General features: G+C 38.2%; 2 protein-coding genes across 2 annotated transcripts; one reads left to right on the top strand and one right to left on the bottom strand.

The window, feature by feature from the left end:
* Window positions 1–375: 375 nt before the first annotated feature.
* aadac (arylacetamide deacetylase) lies at window positions 376–7,864 on the top strand. The gene is made up of 5 exons (XM_020636171.3): window positions 376–1,300; window positions 2,669–2,897; window positions 3,459–3,528; window positions 4,718–4,889; window positions 6,317–7,864. The coding sequence occupies exons 1-5, from the start codon at window positions 1,160–1,162 to the stop codon at window positions 6,938–6,940; spliced, it is 1,236 nt and encodes a 411-aa protein (XP_020491827.1). The 5' UTR covers window positions 376–1,159; the 3' UTR covers window positions 6,941–7,864.
* Window positions 7,865–11,127: 3,263 nt separating this feature from the next.
* On the bottom strand, window positions 11,128–13,412 carry LOC109985705 (succinate receptor 1). The gene is made up of 3 exons (XM_020636101.3): window positions 13,306–13,412; window positions 12,407–12,486; window positions 11,128–12,183 (listed from the first exon to the last, which is right to left on the bottom strand). Exons 2-3 carry the CDS (start codon window positions 12,458–12,460, stop codon window positions 11,218–11,220), a joined length of 1,020 nt encoding a protein of 339 aa, XP_020491757.3. The 5' UTR covers window positions 12,461–12,486; window positions 13,306–13,412; the 3' UTR covers window positions 11,128–11,217.
* Window positions 13,413–16,224: the final 2,812 nt, after the last annotated feature.

Genomic DNA, 16,224 nt, shown 5'->3' with positions numbered 1-16,224 from the left:
AAAAGATCATAACACAGAGGTCAGCACAGTCACGTGGATGCATGTGGTACAGGTTTCTGAAATTAAGCCTGCTCAGAATACAGTTTGCCTTGTAATAGGCCTCTGTCTCTTTTTAAAGAGGATTTTTCTAACTGTAGTAAATAACTAAAGTAAATAAATGCCACTAAGCTGTCATACAAGTGCATTTGTATACATTGCTTAAATACATCCTCTATGTTTACCTAGGCCTCTCTGAGATTTACATTTAGCTTGAAGACTTGAACATGTTAGGCCTGTTTGACTACTATTTGGCACAGACGTCATGAACACTTCCTGCCAAGAGACCGGGCATCTCATCTGACTCTGTCACCGATAGTAGCTTTAGCTTAGGCTACGTGCAACTATCACTGTTTAGCTGCATAACAGAGTTCCTACTTCATACTGCATGTGCAACTACACGGGTCTCTGTCGTTTTAGAGGGACATGTAGGATTTCTACCGGAGAAATAAAATGCTGACTAACAGCTAGACGTTGCAGCGAACGCACATCTGACAGCAAGTGAATGATAAAACATATATAGCCTAATTCCGGACCTGAAAAGATAAAGGAATAAAGAAAAAAAGCGAAAAAAATAAGATTGTGTTTTTCAGTGTATAGTGGTCCGCTGATGGTGCATCACTTGCATCTTGGCACAAAGTTTTGACTCGCGTCCCGTGTAAGCTGAGTGGCCACGCTCAGGAGGCACCTGAGGAATTTGCAGCGCTGGCCAAGGTAGGACGGTTCTGCCTCGTGAGTACATGGGGGGCGAGCGCCTGTCTCCATATCACTGACTCTTAAATTCATTCCAAGGCTTCTCCTCCTGCCTCCATATCACTGACTCTTAAATTCATTCCAAGGCTTCTCCTCCTGTCTCCATATCACCGGCTCTTAAATTCATTCCCCGGTTTCACGGGACGGACCTGCGATTGGAAACGCGCGCGCGCGCAGCGAAGCAAAGCTCCGAACATGCACGCTGATTACCATCAAATGACACCGAACACGTGCTGTCATATTTAGCTGGTCCGGATCCAAATTCAATTTCGAGCTTTGTTGCGCAACAGAGCTCCCAATTCACAAGTGCAGCTGACAACTTGTTTGTGTTTGCATCCTGCTCTTAACTTCTGGGGACGCACGTTGTAAAATGAGGTTGGGAAGCATCGTTTTATTCGTCGCTGTGTGCTCTTTTACCTCTTATTATATCTACGAGCCCATTCCCGAGGAGATAGACGAGAGATGGAAGCTCATGCTGACCAACTCTTTCTTCAGAGGTCTCAGCCACCTGGTAAGGAAACTGTTTTCTTTTCATTAGATCTGCTGGTGCTTCATTCGAAATGACTCACTTTATAATATCTGGCTCTGCAGATGAGGTAACAAGAGGCATTTTTGAGTTGTCCCTTTAATGCATGATGTGGTTACTGTAGCCTACTGTCTTTGTTGTCAGAGTACCTATGGTAGTTTTGAAACGTTTATTTTGCTGATGTGGATACACATGCTGGTTACATCAGATTATGTCAGATGCTAATCCATGTGTTGTACTGTATAGTCCTTCAAACCTGTTCTAATAATAGATCCTATTAAAGACCGTTAGAGCTCGGACTTTACTGCTGTCCATTGTGAAGCAGCTATTGGCTCTTAATAGGTTTAGACATTTAATAACGCAAACATAGGCTATTTATAACATTGGTTTAACAGTGTTATTAAAGGCTACGTACTGTACTTCAACATTCAACATTTGGGAGGTGTTGCAGTAGTTTGAGTATTATATTGAGTAGGATATTTAGTAAACAAAACAAAAGAACATTGATAACAGCAATAAAAGTGTTACATGTTCATTTTGAGGGACATTATCATTGTCAGATATAATCCTGTTCACTTAAGAAATTAGGGTGTGTTTGATTATATTTCTTGTCAGTAAGTAACAACAATATAACGTAAGTATGCAGCCAAATGTAGGTCTCTGATCCAGGCACACTGCCATCCTTTACAATGATTAACTCAATCAATTAGAGGGAGTGTTTTGGTGATCTGAAGGCATAACTTCTTTGTGTTTTTTTTCTGCAAAACCAATATTCAGTCCCTTTGTAAATCAATTTTCTTCTCCTGTAAACATTCTGTTAGACTTTTACTGTTTTCATCAGCTAATTTTCAGTTTAGTATTTTTAAACTGCAGCAGATAAATCCTGCAGTGTTTTCTAAAGCTGATATGAGTGTGTGATGGTAGGTACAGTAGAGCTTTTGATGAGTCTTTGACGGGTGTGTTCTCCTCACAGTGGAAAGCATCAGCTGATGAGCCTCATGACAGCCACTGAATGCTTACCTCATTGGACATAATGGAGTACGATTCATAGTTTAATAACAGTATATTCAGTTATTAATTCAGGAAAAAAGGAATAACTTTAAGGCACTGTTGACATTTAACTAGACAATGTTCCCTTGTCCATAGTCTCCACATCTCTTTAACAAGGCAACAAGTTCAGCATCTTACCTCTTTCTGTTTGAATAAAAGAAGCTTTGTTCATGTTGATTGTGTTTTTATGTAGGATAAACTGACTTGAAATAGCTAATTGTTTGTACATGATGTAATACTAATATCTCTGGTATGAACAAGGAGTAATACTGTAATGTGTCTCTCTCTTGTTTCCCTTTTCAGGCAGACCTCAGTGAGTTACTGGGGCTGAAGGACTACATGGGAGTGATGTATGTTATTACTCTGCTTGAAAATGTAGTGCCAGAGTCTGATGAGCATGTCAAGGTGACAGAGGGGAGGTTTGATGGAGTGGAGGTGGTGCTGTATCAGCCGAAGCAGCGGGGCAGTGACACTGAGCTCAGGAGAGCCGTCATATACCTGCATGGTGGAGGGTGGTGTCTGGGGAGTTCCCGTAAGTTGATGGGTTGGGCCTTTCTCCTTCTTTAAAACACAGAATGTTCACTCTGGGATATGAGGACTTACCAAAAGATGGAGGGTTAGATGGATGAATAATACATCTTGCTGTATTTAGTTGATGTGACAGTTACTCACCCAACTTCAATTTTGAGAGACTCCCTATAATGGATTCTAAAACAAGACACTAAACAAATAGCATACTATCAGAAGCACAACCACAGAGCTTTCACAGTCTGCAATGGGAAACAACACACCTTCTGCTTGAGCAGTGGGAACACAGAGGGTGGTTACCCTTTAATCCAAAACATAAAGACATGTCATGCAGTTTGACACAACTCATGCTGTTTCTGCAATCTGTTGAACAGTCCTATAAATCACATTTACGCGGGTCCTTTCAGGAAGTACCACTTGCTGCACTATTGCTTTCATCTAATGTGATGTATTGCCGGTATGCCAGGAATGTTAAGATGCAATTTTTTTCCTTAATAAATGTGATGCTTAAAAATCTCTGTTCCTCGTGTTACATTTTCAGTGTCCATCTTCTCTGTTTTTACAGGAATGAGTCCGTATGATCTCCTGGCTAGAAGAATGGTGACAGAGCTGGACGCAGTGGTTCTTTCAGTAGAGTAAGTATATCATATTTAGTAACTTATAATATACAGGCACTATTATACAGTATATTAACTAAACTACACGCAAAATGTTGTAGAGTGAGACATATGTATTATCTAGTGGACATTATTAAGCTTTGTTTAGTTTATATTCTTCAGAGTTAGGTCAGGCTATTCCCCCCTTGTTCCCTCCACCTCTCACAGTTTTTCTGACATCACATGTGCCTGTCCTCTCTGATTAGTCGCAGTCAAAGTGAGGATGCAGTAGAGTGAGCTAACAGGTTTTCATTTGGGTCTCGCCAGGCCTTTCCTCTTTCACAGCTACAGTCACTGGTTATTTTAGCCATTCCTGGCTCGAATTCCCACTTTCTGTACCCTTACTCTTACACCAACTTTCTCCATTTTTTAGACTACTATACAAAGTTTCTTGTCAACTATACATGATTCAGCAGTAAAGATCAAAGGCATGAAGCCATCCCTTGTTTTTTGTGTGTCTAACATGGTTTTGTTGGTTGACACATAGTACTTGACCGTAGAAGGAAGAGTGTTTCAATGTGGGGGGTGTGTGTGGGGTTTTGTCTTATCTGCCTCATCTGAATTCCTGTCTGCAATTTGTTAAGGGTTCAATGGATAATTTCAGCATATCACAATCTTTAAGTCAGCCATGTGTAACATTTGACTTTTGGACTGGAACATTATGTGATCCCAAATTAAATGGCTTTAAATTCCGGCTTTAAGTTTCTTTTCTCGATTATCTGTGAAACTTAATTAAATGACCACATTATATTTGTATTTACACCTATGTTTCACAGTACTGTATGTTTGTCCCCATAGATGAGTTTTAAAACAACCCTTGCAGAAGACCAACCTGTTTTTTAAGTATATTTTGATAAAATTCTGAATAATCACTGATCTTGTTTTATATTTAAAGACCCACTGCTTCTCTAAAAGATCACAAAATGATTGTCTTTATCTCCCTGTGTTTGTGGTTTTAACTACTTGCAGAAACACAAAGATAAGAAAATCAAATGGTTAAACTGCCCTGAATCTGAATTGGACGATGCATTCACAGCTTTTAAACTTTAATGTGCCACCTATTTTTACCAAGCTACTCACGTTTATTTCACCCTGGCTCTAAATGTTGTCTGAGGACATGTTGTTTATTTATTCTCTAGCTGTAATCTATACCTTTCTGCTTCTTTAGATACCGACTTGCCCCTGCTCACCATTTCCCTGTCCCATATGAGGATGTGTACCGTGTGGTCAAACACTTTCTCCAGAAGGGGGTGCTGGTCCAGTACTCTGTGGACCCAGGACGCATTGCTGTGTCTGGGGATAGTGCTGGAGGCAACCTGGCGGCTGCTGTCTCCCAGCAGGTACTGCATATATTTTGTCTTTTTGGTATTTGGTATTTTTAGTTTCAAATTGGGAAGAGGAACTGACAACCTATCAACTGATAACTACATTATCTTTTAGAAAATGTCTCTAAAATAATCTGAGTAAAATAATAAGAACTGGCAAATCACCAGATCTAACACATGTTAAAGACACCGTTACCAAACCACTCAGACAGCAGTAGATAGATTATACTGTTTTTAAGGAGAAAAATATTAGTTATGAAATTGCATTTAATGCCTTGGGGAATTCATAGTACTTTGGCTTGATCAGGCTCATATAGGAAGGCGTATCTGTAGTGTCATGAATACACTACTGTGTGAAGAGAGGAGATACATCCATCAATATTTTTTTGAATCTGAGGTCAAACCTGCTCTCATAAATGAGATTGGTTGAGGAGTATAAATCACAAATGAAGATAAACCTAACCCTGACCCTACTCATTAAACCTGCAAACTAGCAGCAGAGACTTTTAAACAGGTGAAAAGTGAAGTATACAAAGAGCCTTTTAGGAGAGACTCTCAGTCTTTACTACAGCTTGACTCTGGCAGCCGGACAGATCGTCTGCTTGGAATTTTGGCTCCTTCATGTGAATGTTTCTCCATGCTGTCTTGAGCAAGGTCCCACTTATATGGAATTTTTTTTAGGTTGATCATGATGTTGTCCTTGGAATACCTTTCCTGCTCTTAGTTTCGAGGTCAGGACCATTCCTTGGTTGTTTCTGCCAGGCATTTGTAGAACATTAGCAGTCCTTCTCAGCTGTCGTTCTATGCTGGTGTGACTTTTCTGTTAATGTTTGATTCCTGACAAACTCTGAATTCAATAAACTTTTCCTTTGAGCCGATAAATACAATTTCACAAGCATATAAAAAGAACTCTAAAAATCACGTCTATTTTTGGTAGACCAGATCTCTCCAGATATGGACCACCTACAGGAAGATTGTTGCCTTTTAATTCCAATAGTAGGGCAGTGTTTTCAAATACTCTACTACAGAGCTCTACTCCTACCTTTGAGGAGGGCTGACAATAAGGCTACTTGCAGAAAACATGTCACTGGAAAACCCCACCAGATAATATTAAGTTTTGACCTTTTAGTTAAGGGGCTGTTTACTATGTCGCAAGGTTGTTGTTATGTTTTAGTGGACTCCTGTACTGTTGTGCCTAATTAGTTTTATTTCTGTACCAATCTCTTAGGCTGGTTGTTTGGCATTTTTTTCCATAAAAAACACATTTATACTGTTCAACACTTTAAGTCCTAAGTTTAATTTTAGCAAAGAAAACAATTTAGAAAAGAGATTGATATTTTTTTTCCCTGTAAACATCCATGACAATTTTGATCAGATATTGTTAGTTAATTTCTAAAAACTGTAAGTCATGTTCTTATCGCTCTCTCTGTATCTCCACACAGTTACAAAAAGAAGACGGGCAGCAGGTTAAGTTGAAGGCCCAAGCTCTCATCTACCCTGTGCTGCAGGCCCTGGATCTCAACACGCCTTCCTATCAGCAGAATCAAGATATGCCCATTCTGCCGCGCACCCTCATGGTGCGTTTCTGGAGCGAGTACTTCACCAGTGACAAAGCCTTTTTCAAAGCCATGATGGCCAACACCCACAACAACCCTGAGTCTTTCAGCCTTCTGAAGTTTGTCAACTGGAGCACTTTTCTGCCAGAAGCATATCATGGGAAGTACAACTACAGCGCCCCCGCTGTTGTTCAGAGAGTCAGAGAGGATGTTGGGATGGACGGACTGTCTCGATCTCTGGCTGACCCGAGGGCATCGCCCTTGCTGGTTCCAGACACTGACTTGCACTCACTGCCCAAGGCCTACATTCTGACATGTGAGTATGATGTTCTCCGAGATGATGGGATCATGTATGTCACACGGCTCCGTGCTGCTGGTGTAGAGGTGACACATGAACATTATGACACCGGGTTTCACGGAGGTCTAATGTTTACCGTGTGGCCAACCGACTTCCTGATTGCACGACGCATGGTGGATAACTATATCAAATGGCTCAAGGAAAACTTGTAAGAACTCTTGACAATCAATATACATTCCATTTTTTTCCAACTAATGCACCATTAATTGATCATGTACACATTTTTTTTCAATCTTTTGTTTTTGTTTGAGTGTTGTGCTTTTATCCCTCCAAATATTTTGAGGTACATTCGATACAAGTACGAGAACCAGATTTTCCAAGTCTAGATCAGATAGTGTTAAATAAGATAGTTTGAGTTAAGTGTTCAAGAGAAATGCTTTCTTCTGTGATGGTTTCACATCAGGGCTACACATGAAGAAAATGTATGAGCCACATTCCAAAGTGAATAATGTTATATTTATGAGTAGAGACAATGTTGCAACATTATACCTCCAAACCTTATTCACACTATATTATCAAAGAGAGGGGTGATGTCCTCATTCAACTTTTATTCCCTGAACGTATGCTCTTGCAACTTTCAGTCTGACTACGCTGAATTGTCCCAGAGGCAAAATGATCATAAATGGTCATGTGAAGCCACTCCCTTGTTTCTTTATTTTATTTTATGACTTGTCACTTATTTTTTCATCTGTTGGTGTCAGTACTCTGTGACTCACTGCATATAAAACAGCTAACATAAAGATAACAGGAAAACAAAAAGTACCAAAAAATCATCTGTGTTACAAATGTCTCTGTTCTTAAATGTCTCACTGTTCCTTAATAGTGAAACTGGAAGTCTTAGTTTATAGGAGTGTCATTGATTCAATGTGTTGCAGAGCTGTTTTTTTTTCACAAACTAAATATCCAACACCATGTATTTTTTCAACAAGTGACAGCTCTACACCTTTTTTTGCTATTATTTCAAATGTAAATACAACTACTTCGATGTGCGTTTCATGAATTTCCTCTTTGACGACTTAACATTTGATTCATATTTAATTTTAATGTTATCTGTTAATAAATTGACTTGACCTGTATTTGCTGATCAGTTGTTCTATTTTGTGTATAACCGTGTTCAGAGAAAAACACAGGCTAGAGTAGATGTACTTGCCAACATTATGTTACATGTTGCATAACGGTTACAAGCACATTGTACTCAGGGAACATGAACAGGATGATATGCTGAGAAGGATATTGTATTGACTGACTCAGACACACTTAATCCACTTGGTGCCACTTAGGTGAAGCGGTCCCTGTGGGATCTGTTGAGTGTTCATAAGCTTAGAGGGGAGAGTACAGTTTTATCTGCAAACACTGAGGATCACTGAACACACCTACACACATTGTAGAGCCTGGAAAAAAACAGCTGTTTTATTTTATCTAAATAGCAAAGAGTCTGATGCATTGGTACAATGGAAAAAAGGTGATTCAAATAGGTCAACCTTGTTTATGTGGACATTCTAAACAAACCACTCCACACCTGGGTGTAGAGTGGACTATTTATGTACTACACACTGCCTGCTTCGTATACAGGTGTGTAACTAAGCACTTCATGTGTATGCACTTATTATTCCTCTGTAGACAAAGTGTTAGTACTGTTAACAAATTCTTTCAGTGCTGTGGAGGGATAATAACAGTAACGTGAAATGGATTACGGCAGATGGTTCCTTGAACTGTTACTAATGTGAAGTGTTTTTGAACAGATTATACCTACATACAGTATACAGAATACACAAATCCCTACTGTGTTCACACACAGGAATGTGAACAAGCATGACCAAGCACACTGCTTTTAAGTACTTTGTGTCAACATGATTTTCACATACAGCTTGAACATAAATCATGTCATTATCAGAGGGAAACATTTGTATTTCATTACTGCAATATCTTTATCATATTAAAATTTGTTTAAATCATCTAGCTCAATCATCATTAAATGGGGATATTTCATTATGAAGCATAAAAAACAGCAGATGTTGTTTTGCCCTCATATGTACTTGTTTGCACCCTTTTCTCATGGGTTCTGTGTCTATATGATCCCTCCAACTTTAAATATGAAACTTGAAACACAGACAACCGAGCAAAGCCCAAGATTCTAGCCTCTCCTCTTTTCTTCTTCCAAGACACATGCCAATGTAAATGTAATGCTGTCTCAAGCATGTTGTGATTAGCCATGACTAAAAGAAAGTGATATTGTCTGTTTAAGTTAAGTGAGTTTAATAGAGGCTCCAGGCCTAAGTAAGCACCAAAAAGACACTGACAGCACAATATGAAGGAGGTTTTCATGACAGCGCAGAGTTCCAAATAATTACAACTTAGATATTACAATAGAGCAGTGAAACAGACCAAACAACACTTAAATATGCTCAGTGAAAAAAATGAAAAAGCCTAAAAATGGCACTTGACCCAATACATTCCATACAACGCCAACATTTTTAATGCAGTTCTCAAGGTTACTCAAGGTAGGCATACATTTTTTGAATAGTGGTATTATATCAATTCATATTATTTTACGTTTGTATTTCAAACATGAACATTTGAGTGTCAAGGGTAAAAAGGAAGACATTTTTACTAATTATAATGGAGGTATTGGGGCTATGGTTTAAGACCTCAAAGAAAGCATCTAGGCCAAGTGTAAACATTATTTAGACAACTTTTGATGCAAACTTATGGTACACTAGCCATATATGTGCAGCTTAGAGCTCAATCCATTGCCTTCAATAACCAATTGTAATATTTGTGACCTGCGTGAAGTTTTTAATTGATGTGTGGACACTAAATAACACGGTGAATATTGGAAAACAGAAGCTTTTAAACATGAGAATGTATCTCTATGATGACTGTTGAAAAATACACGATGTTAGGGGCTTCATTATTCAGTGTGGAGGAGTTTAACTGAAACCACCTACCTCTACAGATTTTCAGATTGATTGTAGAATCCTAGTCTACTGTGTTTAACAATAAATACCATTTATTTTCATACTCACCAAGTTTCAAGGAAAAAGGAAGACATGAAAGATGTAGAGTGCCGTGGAACCTCAATTTAAAGACTTTCAATAATAATCAGAGAATTAGCTGTACAAGTTTCACTTTGCACACATCAGAGAGAAAAAATCAAAGCCAGCGCTTTAGTCAACAGGGCAGGTGCTTATACTGATTGAATGCATGAAATAACTGCAGTGTAGTCAACCAGCTACATCAAATGGATTATTATGTGAAGAATGAAAATATACCTAGTTATGTGACATATTGGCTTTCATGTTAACACATCCCACAAAAAAACTAAGCTACCTAAACTCAGCAGCTAAGCTTAAAAAATAGTGGGAACAGTGAATAATGGGGCAGAGTTTGGTGTTAGCATTAACAGATTGGTCAAGCTAAGACGACAAATGTTGCTGTGATAAATTTTTGCTATGGTAACCACATGGTTTACATACACTTACACTGACCCAGCTTTGGAGATGGAGATCTAACAGCTTGCATCAAGCTGTGAATTGCAATGCAGAACTCCTCTGTGCAGAATAACTCAACTATTGGGGGGAAGCTTCCATGCATTCCTATTTTGCTGCATGGATTTTGCTCAGCTTCTCTGATTGATCGCTGTTGCTCTGAATTTGACATTGTGTGGCAGGTTGCAGATAGGTACTGAGAGATGCACATGCAGCCTTCTGACTGAGACGAAGAGATAGAAATCCAATCCAAATCACTGTTCAAACTGATTCCAACCTTGTTTGGATCAAATTTCCCAATATTATGTTTTTTTATTATTATTAATATTTGCAGTTTAGACTTTATCAAATCAAACTGTATACAAATCCTGATATGTTAAAAAACTGAGTAAGTATGATGCCTGAACAAAGCTCAATAGAATGCTTCTGAGGAACACTGTATTTAATGTCTATAGTCAATAAAGGGTAAACATGCTCTGCTGTTTGCAGCATTTGAAAAGGCAGCACTCCTGTTGTAATTGACACCCCAACAAAAATAGGTCATTAGAAAGACCAGGATGTTCTCTGTATGGCACAATAGGTTTAAGCTTGATAGTTTGAAATGTTTCCGAAATATACTTTAGAGATGCATGCCCCCCACAGAGGACAAAAAGGCAATAGCCGCCAATTATCTTCTCTTTAGTTTTATTACAGTAAAAGGTGATACAACACTATGCTAACGTAAAACACAAACATCACTAAAACAGTAGAAACTATATCCAGCGTACCTCTCCAGTTTCATCTGGCATATTAGAAAGCATGCTTTTTTTTCACATTAAAAAGCACCATTTAAAAAAAATAAACAAAATATCAACAACATTAGGTATTTAAAGAAAAACTTGACACAATATATTATGTAAAGACACAGCTAACTGAGATTTTTGGGTGTTCTTCTTGTGTCTCTATGGTGAAATTGTTAGGGTTGATTCTCTTCGCAGCTTTGGCTTTCTGACCAGCTTTCTTAACTTAGATAATAGGAGCACTCTGAACTTGTCACCCATAAAGAAGTAGAAGACGGGGTTGATGACGCTGTGCAGGAAGGCCAATGGACGGGACATGATGTACAGGCTCTCTATGTACATCTTCGTACACAGCCGCAGCTCGGCCCAGGGCTGCAGAGATGCAATTCTTACATTCCTCAACAGATGATAGGGAGTGTAAAGGACCAGGAACATGGCTGCTGCTGATCTAACAACTCTGAGAGGCCGCTTGTATGATGTTGTTCTGCGTTGTAGAGCCCTGTCTTGGACACGTAGCATTTGGGCAATTTTGTAGGAGAAACCACAAAGTCCTAGCAGAGGAAGGACGTAACCAGTCATGGTTAGCCCCAGGCTGTATCCGAATGGATTGATGTCTCCATTAAGACTGGCGAAATCCTTGCAGAGACTCAAGTTTTCATTCTGCAGGTCCTGGGTCATTAGCGCTATCATTGGAGCAACTTCCACATTGACAGCTAGCCAGCTCAGCCCTGTAATGATCAGGGCTGAGCGCTGGCTCTGCAGATAATGGGTCCGTGTTGGATATCTTATGAGCAGAAAACGGTCCATGCTAAGCCAAACCATGAAGAGGATGGAAGAGTAAAGGTTCACATGTAGGACATAGCGATTGGAAATGCAAGCATAGGGACTTGTCTCTGATTGGCCATTTGCATAGAGGTATGAGAGACGTGGAAGTGTGCATAGGAAAATAAGGTCAGACACTGCTAGGTTGAAGAGATAAATGTTGTAGCTCTGCCACTCTTGCAAACAAAATATGTATCCAAGTACAACCAAAAGGTTTCCAGGGAAACCAATGCAGAACTCTATGCCATAAGATGGTGCCAGGTAGTACTTCTCCAGCATGTCATCTATCTGTGTACATTGGGGCACCTTGCCAGGAAAGAAGTAGATATAATGGAAAACGACAGAAAGAGAGAGGAAAAGGAAGGAGAGGGGAGTGGGGGAGGGTAGAAGAAACAAAACAGGTGAGTTATCATGAAAACAAGCTCTTCTGATATGGAACTGTGAACTTAAAAAGCGGAAACAAATTTCAGGTTCAGTACTCAACATATCCGTACAAAATAAATATTCTGTGTGTAAGGATAAGACTTACCATGCTGTAGTTGTTCAAGTAGTTGTTGGTAGAATAAATAGAGAGTGCGACCATAAGCCGGTGAAGTCACTATCTGTCCTCTGAAAACAGTAAACACTGAGATGTCAGGGTGCTGGTGCCTCTAATATGACATGGCTGGAAAATCCACCCACAAAAGTTATGTTTGTTTGCATTTATAAAATATGCAAAAGATGACAAACCAAACCTCCTGGCAGACTTCTTCAGTTACTTTATAACTTTACTGTAAAATACAATTTATTAAAACAAGTGTACTAATAATCAGATTCTGGCAAATTAAATATGCACTCAAAGTTTAACATTGGGAAACACAAATATGGCTAAATTCATATTTGTTTTCAGCAAGACCTTGGGATATAAGTTTTACAAGACAGCATCTATATTCAAATATTTTATGCTCAATTATCAGAGGTGGCTATTGCCTATCAAATCAACTATCTGTTGCAGAGAAGTTACGTTCCATTGTTCCACAAATGTCAAATGTTATTTTAAATGCATCTTTGCATTGAAAGAGGGAGAAACAACAGGCTTCTTGGTCAATTGGCTACAAACTGTCTGTCCAAAAATGATCATCCAGGGTAACTTTACCAGTATCATAAGCTAGGCGAGCTTCAAGTTATATTTTCTGTGACAGAAATATACATTTCTAAACTCTTAAAGCAAAATATATGTTGTTAAAGCACACACTAATCTTCTTGCATTGAGGAGATTTTCAAAAGTAAAATGTTTTAAATCAAGAATGAGCCTTGTTTAACATGCCTCACTACTATAAATAGTTTATTATTGCTATGCACAGGTAGCTGTAAGCAGTTAAAATGTGAAGTGGAATTATAAAGAAATTATAATAATCTTTCCTAAATATTTTATGAAAGTTTACTTACGATCTCCTTTGGGCCAAAGATGTCTTTTCTTGAGTTCAAATAAAAGTCTAAAAATTGCACAAGAGAAGATGTCTTAAGTCAAGTGAGAACAACTCAATGAAAAATTCACTTTGGTCTTTGGTTTTTCACACGTTAGCTTGGAAGTTCCCTTTTCTATTTCAGTTGACGAAATCACACAAAAATGTACAGTATGTCATCTCTTGGTTCACACTTAATGATCAATAAGTTTCAAGAAAATCAGCTCGTTTTCTTCACTATCATGCATTGATTGTATTCAGTTTTTAAAAAAAAGTAATATTATGTAATATATTTTAATGCAACCCTATATTATTTGAAAAGTTAGTTCAATGAGTATACTGTATACTGACTTTTAAATGTTATTACATATTTATTTTTTCAGTTATTTCTGATCTGTCAGTATCCAACTCTCCCCTAACACTTTCCAATAGTTTGTCTTCTGCTTCAAATTATCTTCAGACTTTTTTTTTCAGTTTGTACAGAATTACATGCAAGTATACCAGATAAGAAATAGACTCTTGCAGTGTCATTTCCTGAGCTCTTGCAGATAGATTCCAGGAAGTCCAAGTAACTGCATGATGTATGCAAATAAATATTGCCTGACTTACAAACACATTTTCACTTAAGTCAACAAATAAAATCCATTAATACACCTCAACATATGAAGGTCAATTATATCATATAACTGTGAAAAATGACATTTAAATGCACAACTAATAGAGAGATGTTTCAGTATTTTGGCTTTCAAATGAAGCCAAATTACTGAAGCATTAGTTAGAATATGTATACCTTTTGGGGTGCTGGTGGTTAGTGTGGGCTCCCCATGAACGTATGCTGTTATCCTCCAGACAGACGGCCTGTGCTCGAATTTGACTTGCAGATATATGCAGAATATCTGTACTTTTTAACACTGCACTTATGTTACATTTAGTTAAAAGCAAGTTTGTTTAGAGAGAGAGAGCTGACACATGCAGATGGGCTTCAATGCATACGCAACTCTTCCTTTAACAGCAAATTTACTACCATATGTATGGAATTATGTGTTTTTGGACCTTATCTATTACAGTGTCAAAATCAGTTAGATGTAGCTGTCTTTAGTTATCACGTACAATTGATACTCACTGGTTTTAGAGTTGCATAGCCCAAACCTCATCCCCTTCTTTAATTTTTTGTGGACATGCAGTAAGCAACTTTTGTTCTTTTTTTTTTTTGGAATTGATGATGGTGGTTTTATATGCTGACTAAAACCATCTGAGAAGAGTTTAAATTGTCTACTCACATCAGAGTAGACTTAAGTATTCCAAGCAAATATCATGGGAAAAACATGGATTCAAATATTTGGGTCTGCAATGTTTAATCATGTCAAAATGGTTCACTTTGCTTTGGAGCATATTCAGGAACAGAAAACAATGCCACAGTGATGGCTTTTGAATTTTTGGTTTGGTATCCAAGCACCTTTCATGCTAAAAAAACACCCTGATCTGGTTGATGTTGATTCTGATAGAGAGCCGACTGTATTTTTTGGCAAATACATATACAATGGTTAGCTGAGAGAAATGTGAGAAAGTTATACTGTCTTTTTAACTTAGTCTGCAGAAAAAGTAAGCAAGAAGTAATGGAATTGGCATGTCCTTAGAAACCCAGAACTGTGGCTGACATTCGTTTGTTTGGATATATTAATGTGGGATCAAAAATAATCTCTGAGCATTCCTGTGCTTTAGTAGTGTTAGGGGTTGTTTGAGTGGAGGCCAGCCATGGGGTAATCATTGCCCGGCAATGACACGAGTTATTTTTATACTAACTTCAAATTATTTGCAGTTGTGTACAATGACAGTGACCTCTAGTGGCAGGCTACTGCAAATAAAGTTTAAGAGGATTCACAGATAATTTCACACATGCCATGTCTTCATTACTAATTGTTCAAGGAGTTCAGGCTTTTTAAAGTTTCTTCAGTTTAAACTATGCACAGTCAACTCTGGACTTTGTTATTGGCTTTGAACCTACTTGAAAGTACACAAAGTGTAAGCATTAAAGATGACATGTGAACACATTAGATGCACATTTACAGCATTTGATAGATATAAATGATACAGTTAGTTCCATTGTAAAACAATACTTAGTATTTTCGGCATAAATCGAAGAGAAGAAAATAAGTAGCCCCGGGACTGTAAAGCCACTGAAGTATTTAAACTGCCAGTCTCCCAATTGCCATACAATATTTTCAAAGACTTCCTATGTCCTTCAATTATCTCTGGCCCTGCAGATGGAGTTGGGGTACTGGCTAATACAGCATCCCCTTTGACAGCCACTGGTGCTGTCTTCATATCTCTTTTTTAGATAAAGGCCTATGGCTTTAGCGAGTGGATTTACTTTAAACTAAAGGGCTATAAGGAATGTGTGTTAATATGAGGGTTTGAGCCATTCGTAGGAATTATGAGCCACAATCAAAAATACTGTACACTACACTAAACCAGTGCTGCACCATTATATTTAATAATCTACCTCCAATTATTCATCAGTTTCACATTTCAACTAATTACTGATTATTTCAACCAAATGGTTTTCAAGTGTTCTGAGTAAGTAAAAAAAAAAAAAAAAATTCACTAATTAACAAAGTCTATGGACCTGGAAAATAACCATGATTTCACAGCCGACATAATAAATATTTGTCTTATGTCATCTTTTCACAACTCATTATTCTCATGACCCCCACTTTCTTTTGTTTGTGAACCACCACATTTGAAATACCTTCAAATTGTGCCACTTAACTTAAATTCAGTGCAAAAATAAATCTGAGCGCTTCCTGTCCCTCCCCCTACGTATGGATTTGTGGGTAAACAGCACTTTAGAAGTCCAGCTGCGTACTAGCCCCACAGAGATCATTTGCAAATTGAATCCAGC

This window comes from Labrus bergylta, chromosome 11 (genome assembly GCF_963930695.1).
Source record: "Labrus bergylta chromosome 11, fLabBer1.1, whole genome shotgun sequence".
NCBI lineage: Eukaryota > Metazoa > Chordata > Actinopteri > Labriformes > Labridae > Labrus > Labrus bergylta.
The sequence above is the reverse complement of the archived record's forward strand: the minus strand, read 5'-3'. Positions and strand labels throughout refer to the sequence as shown.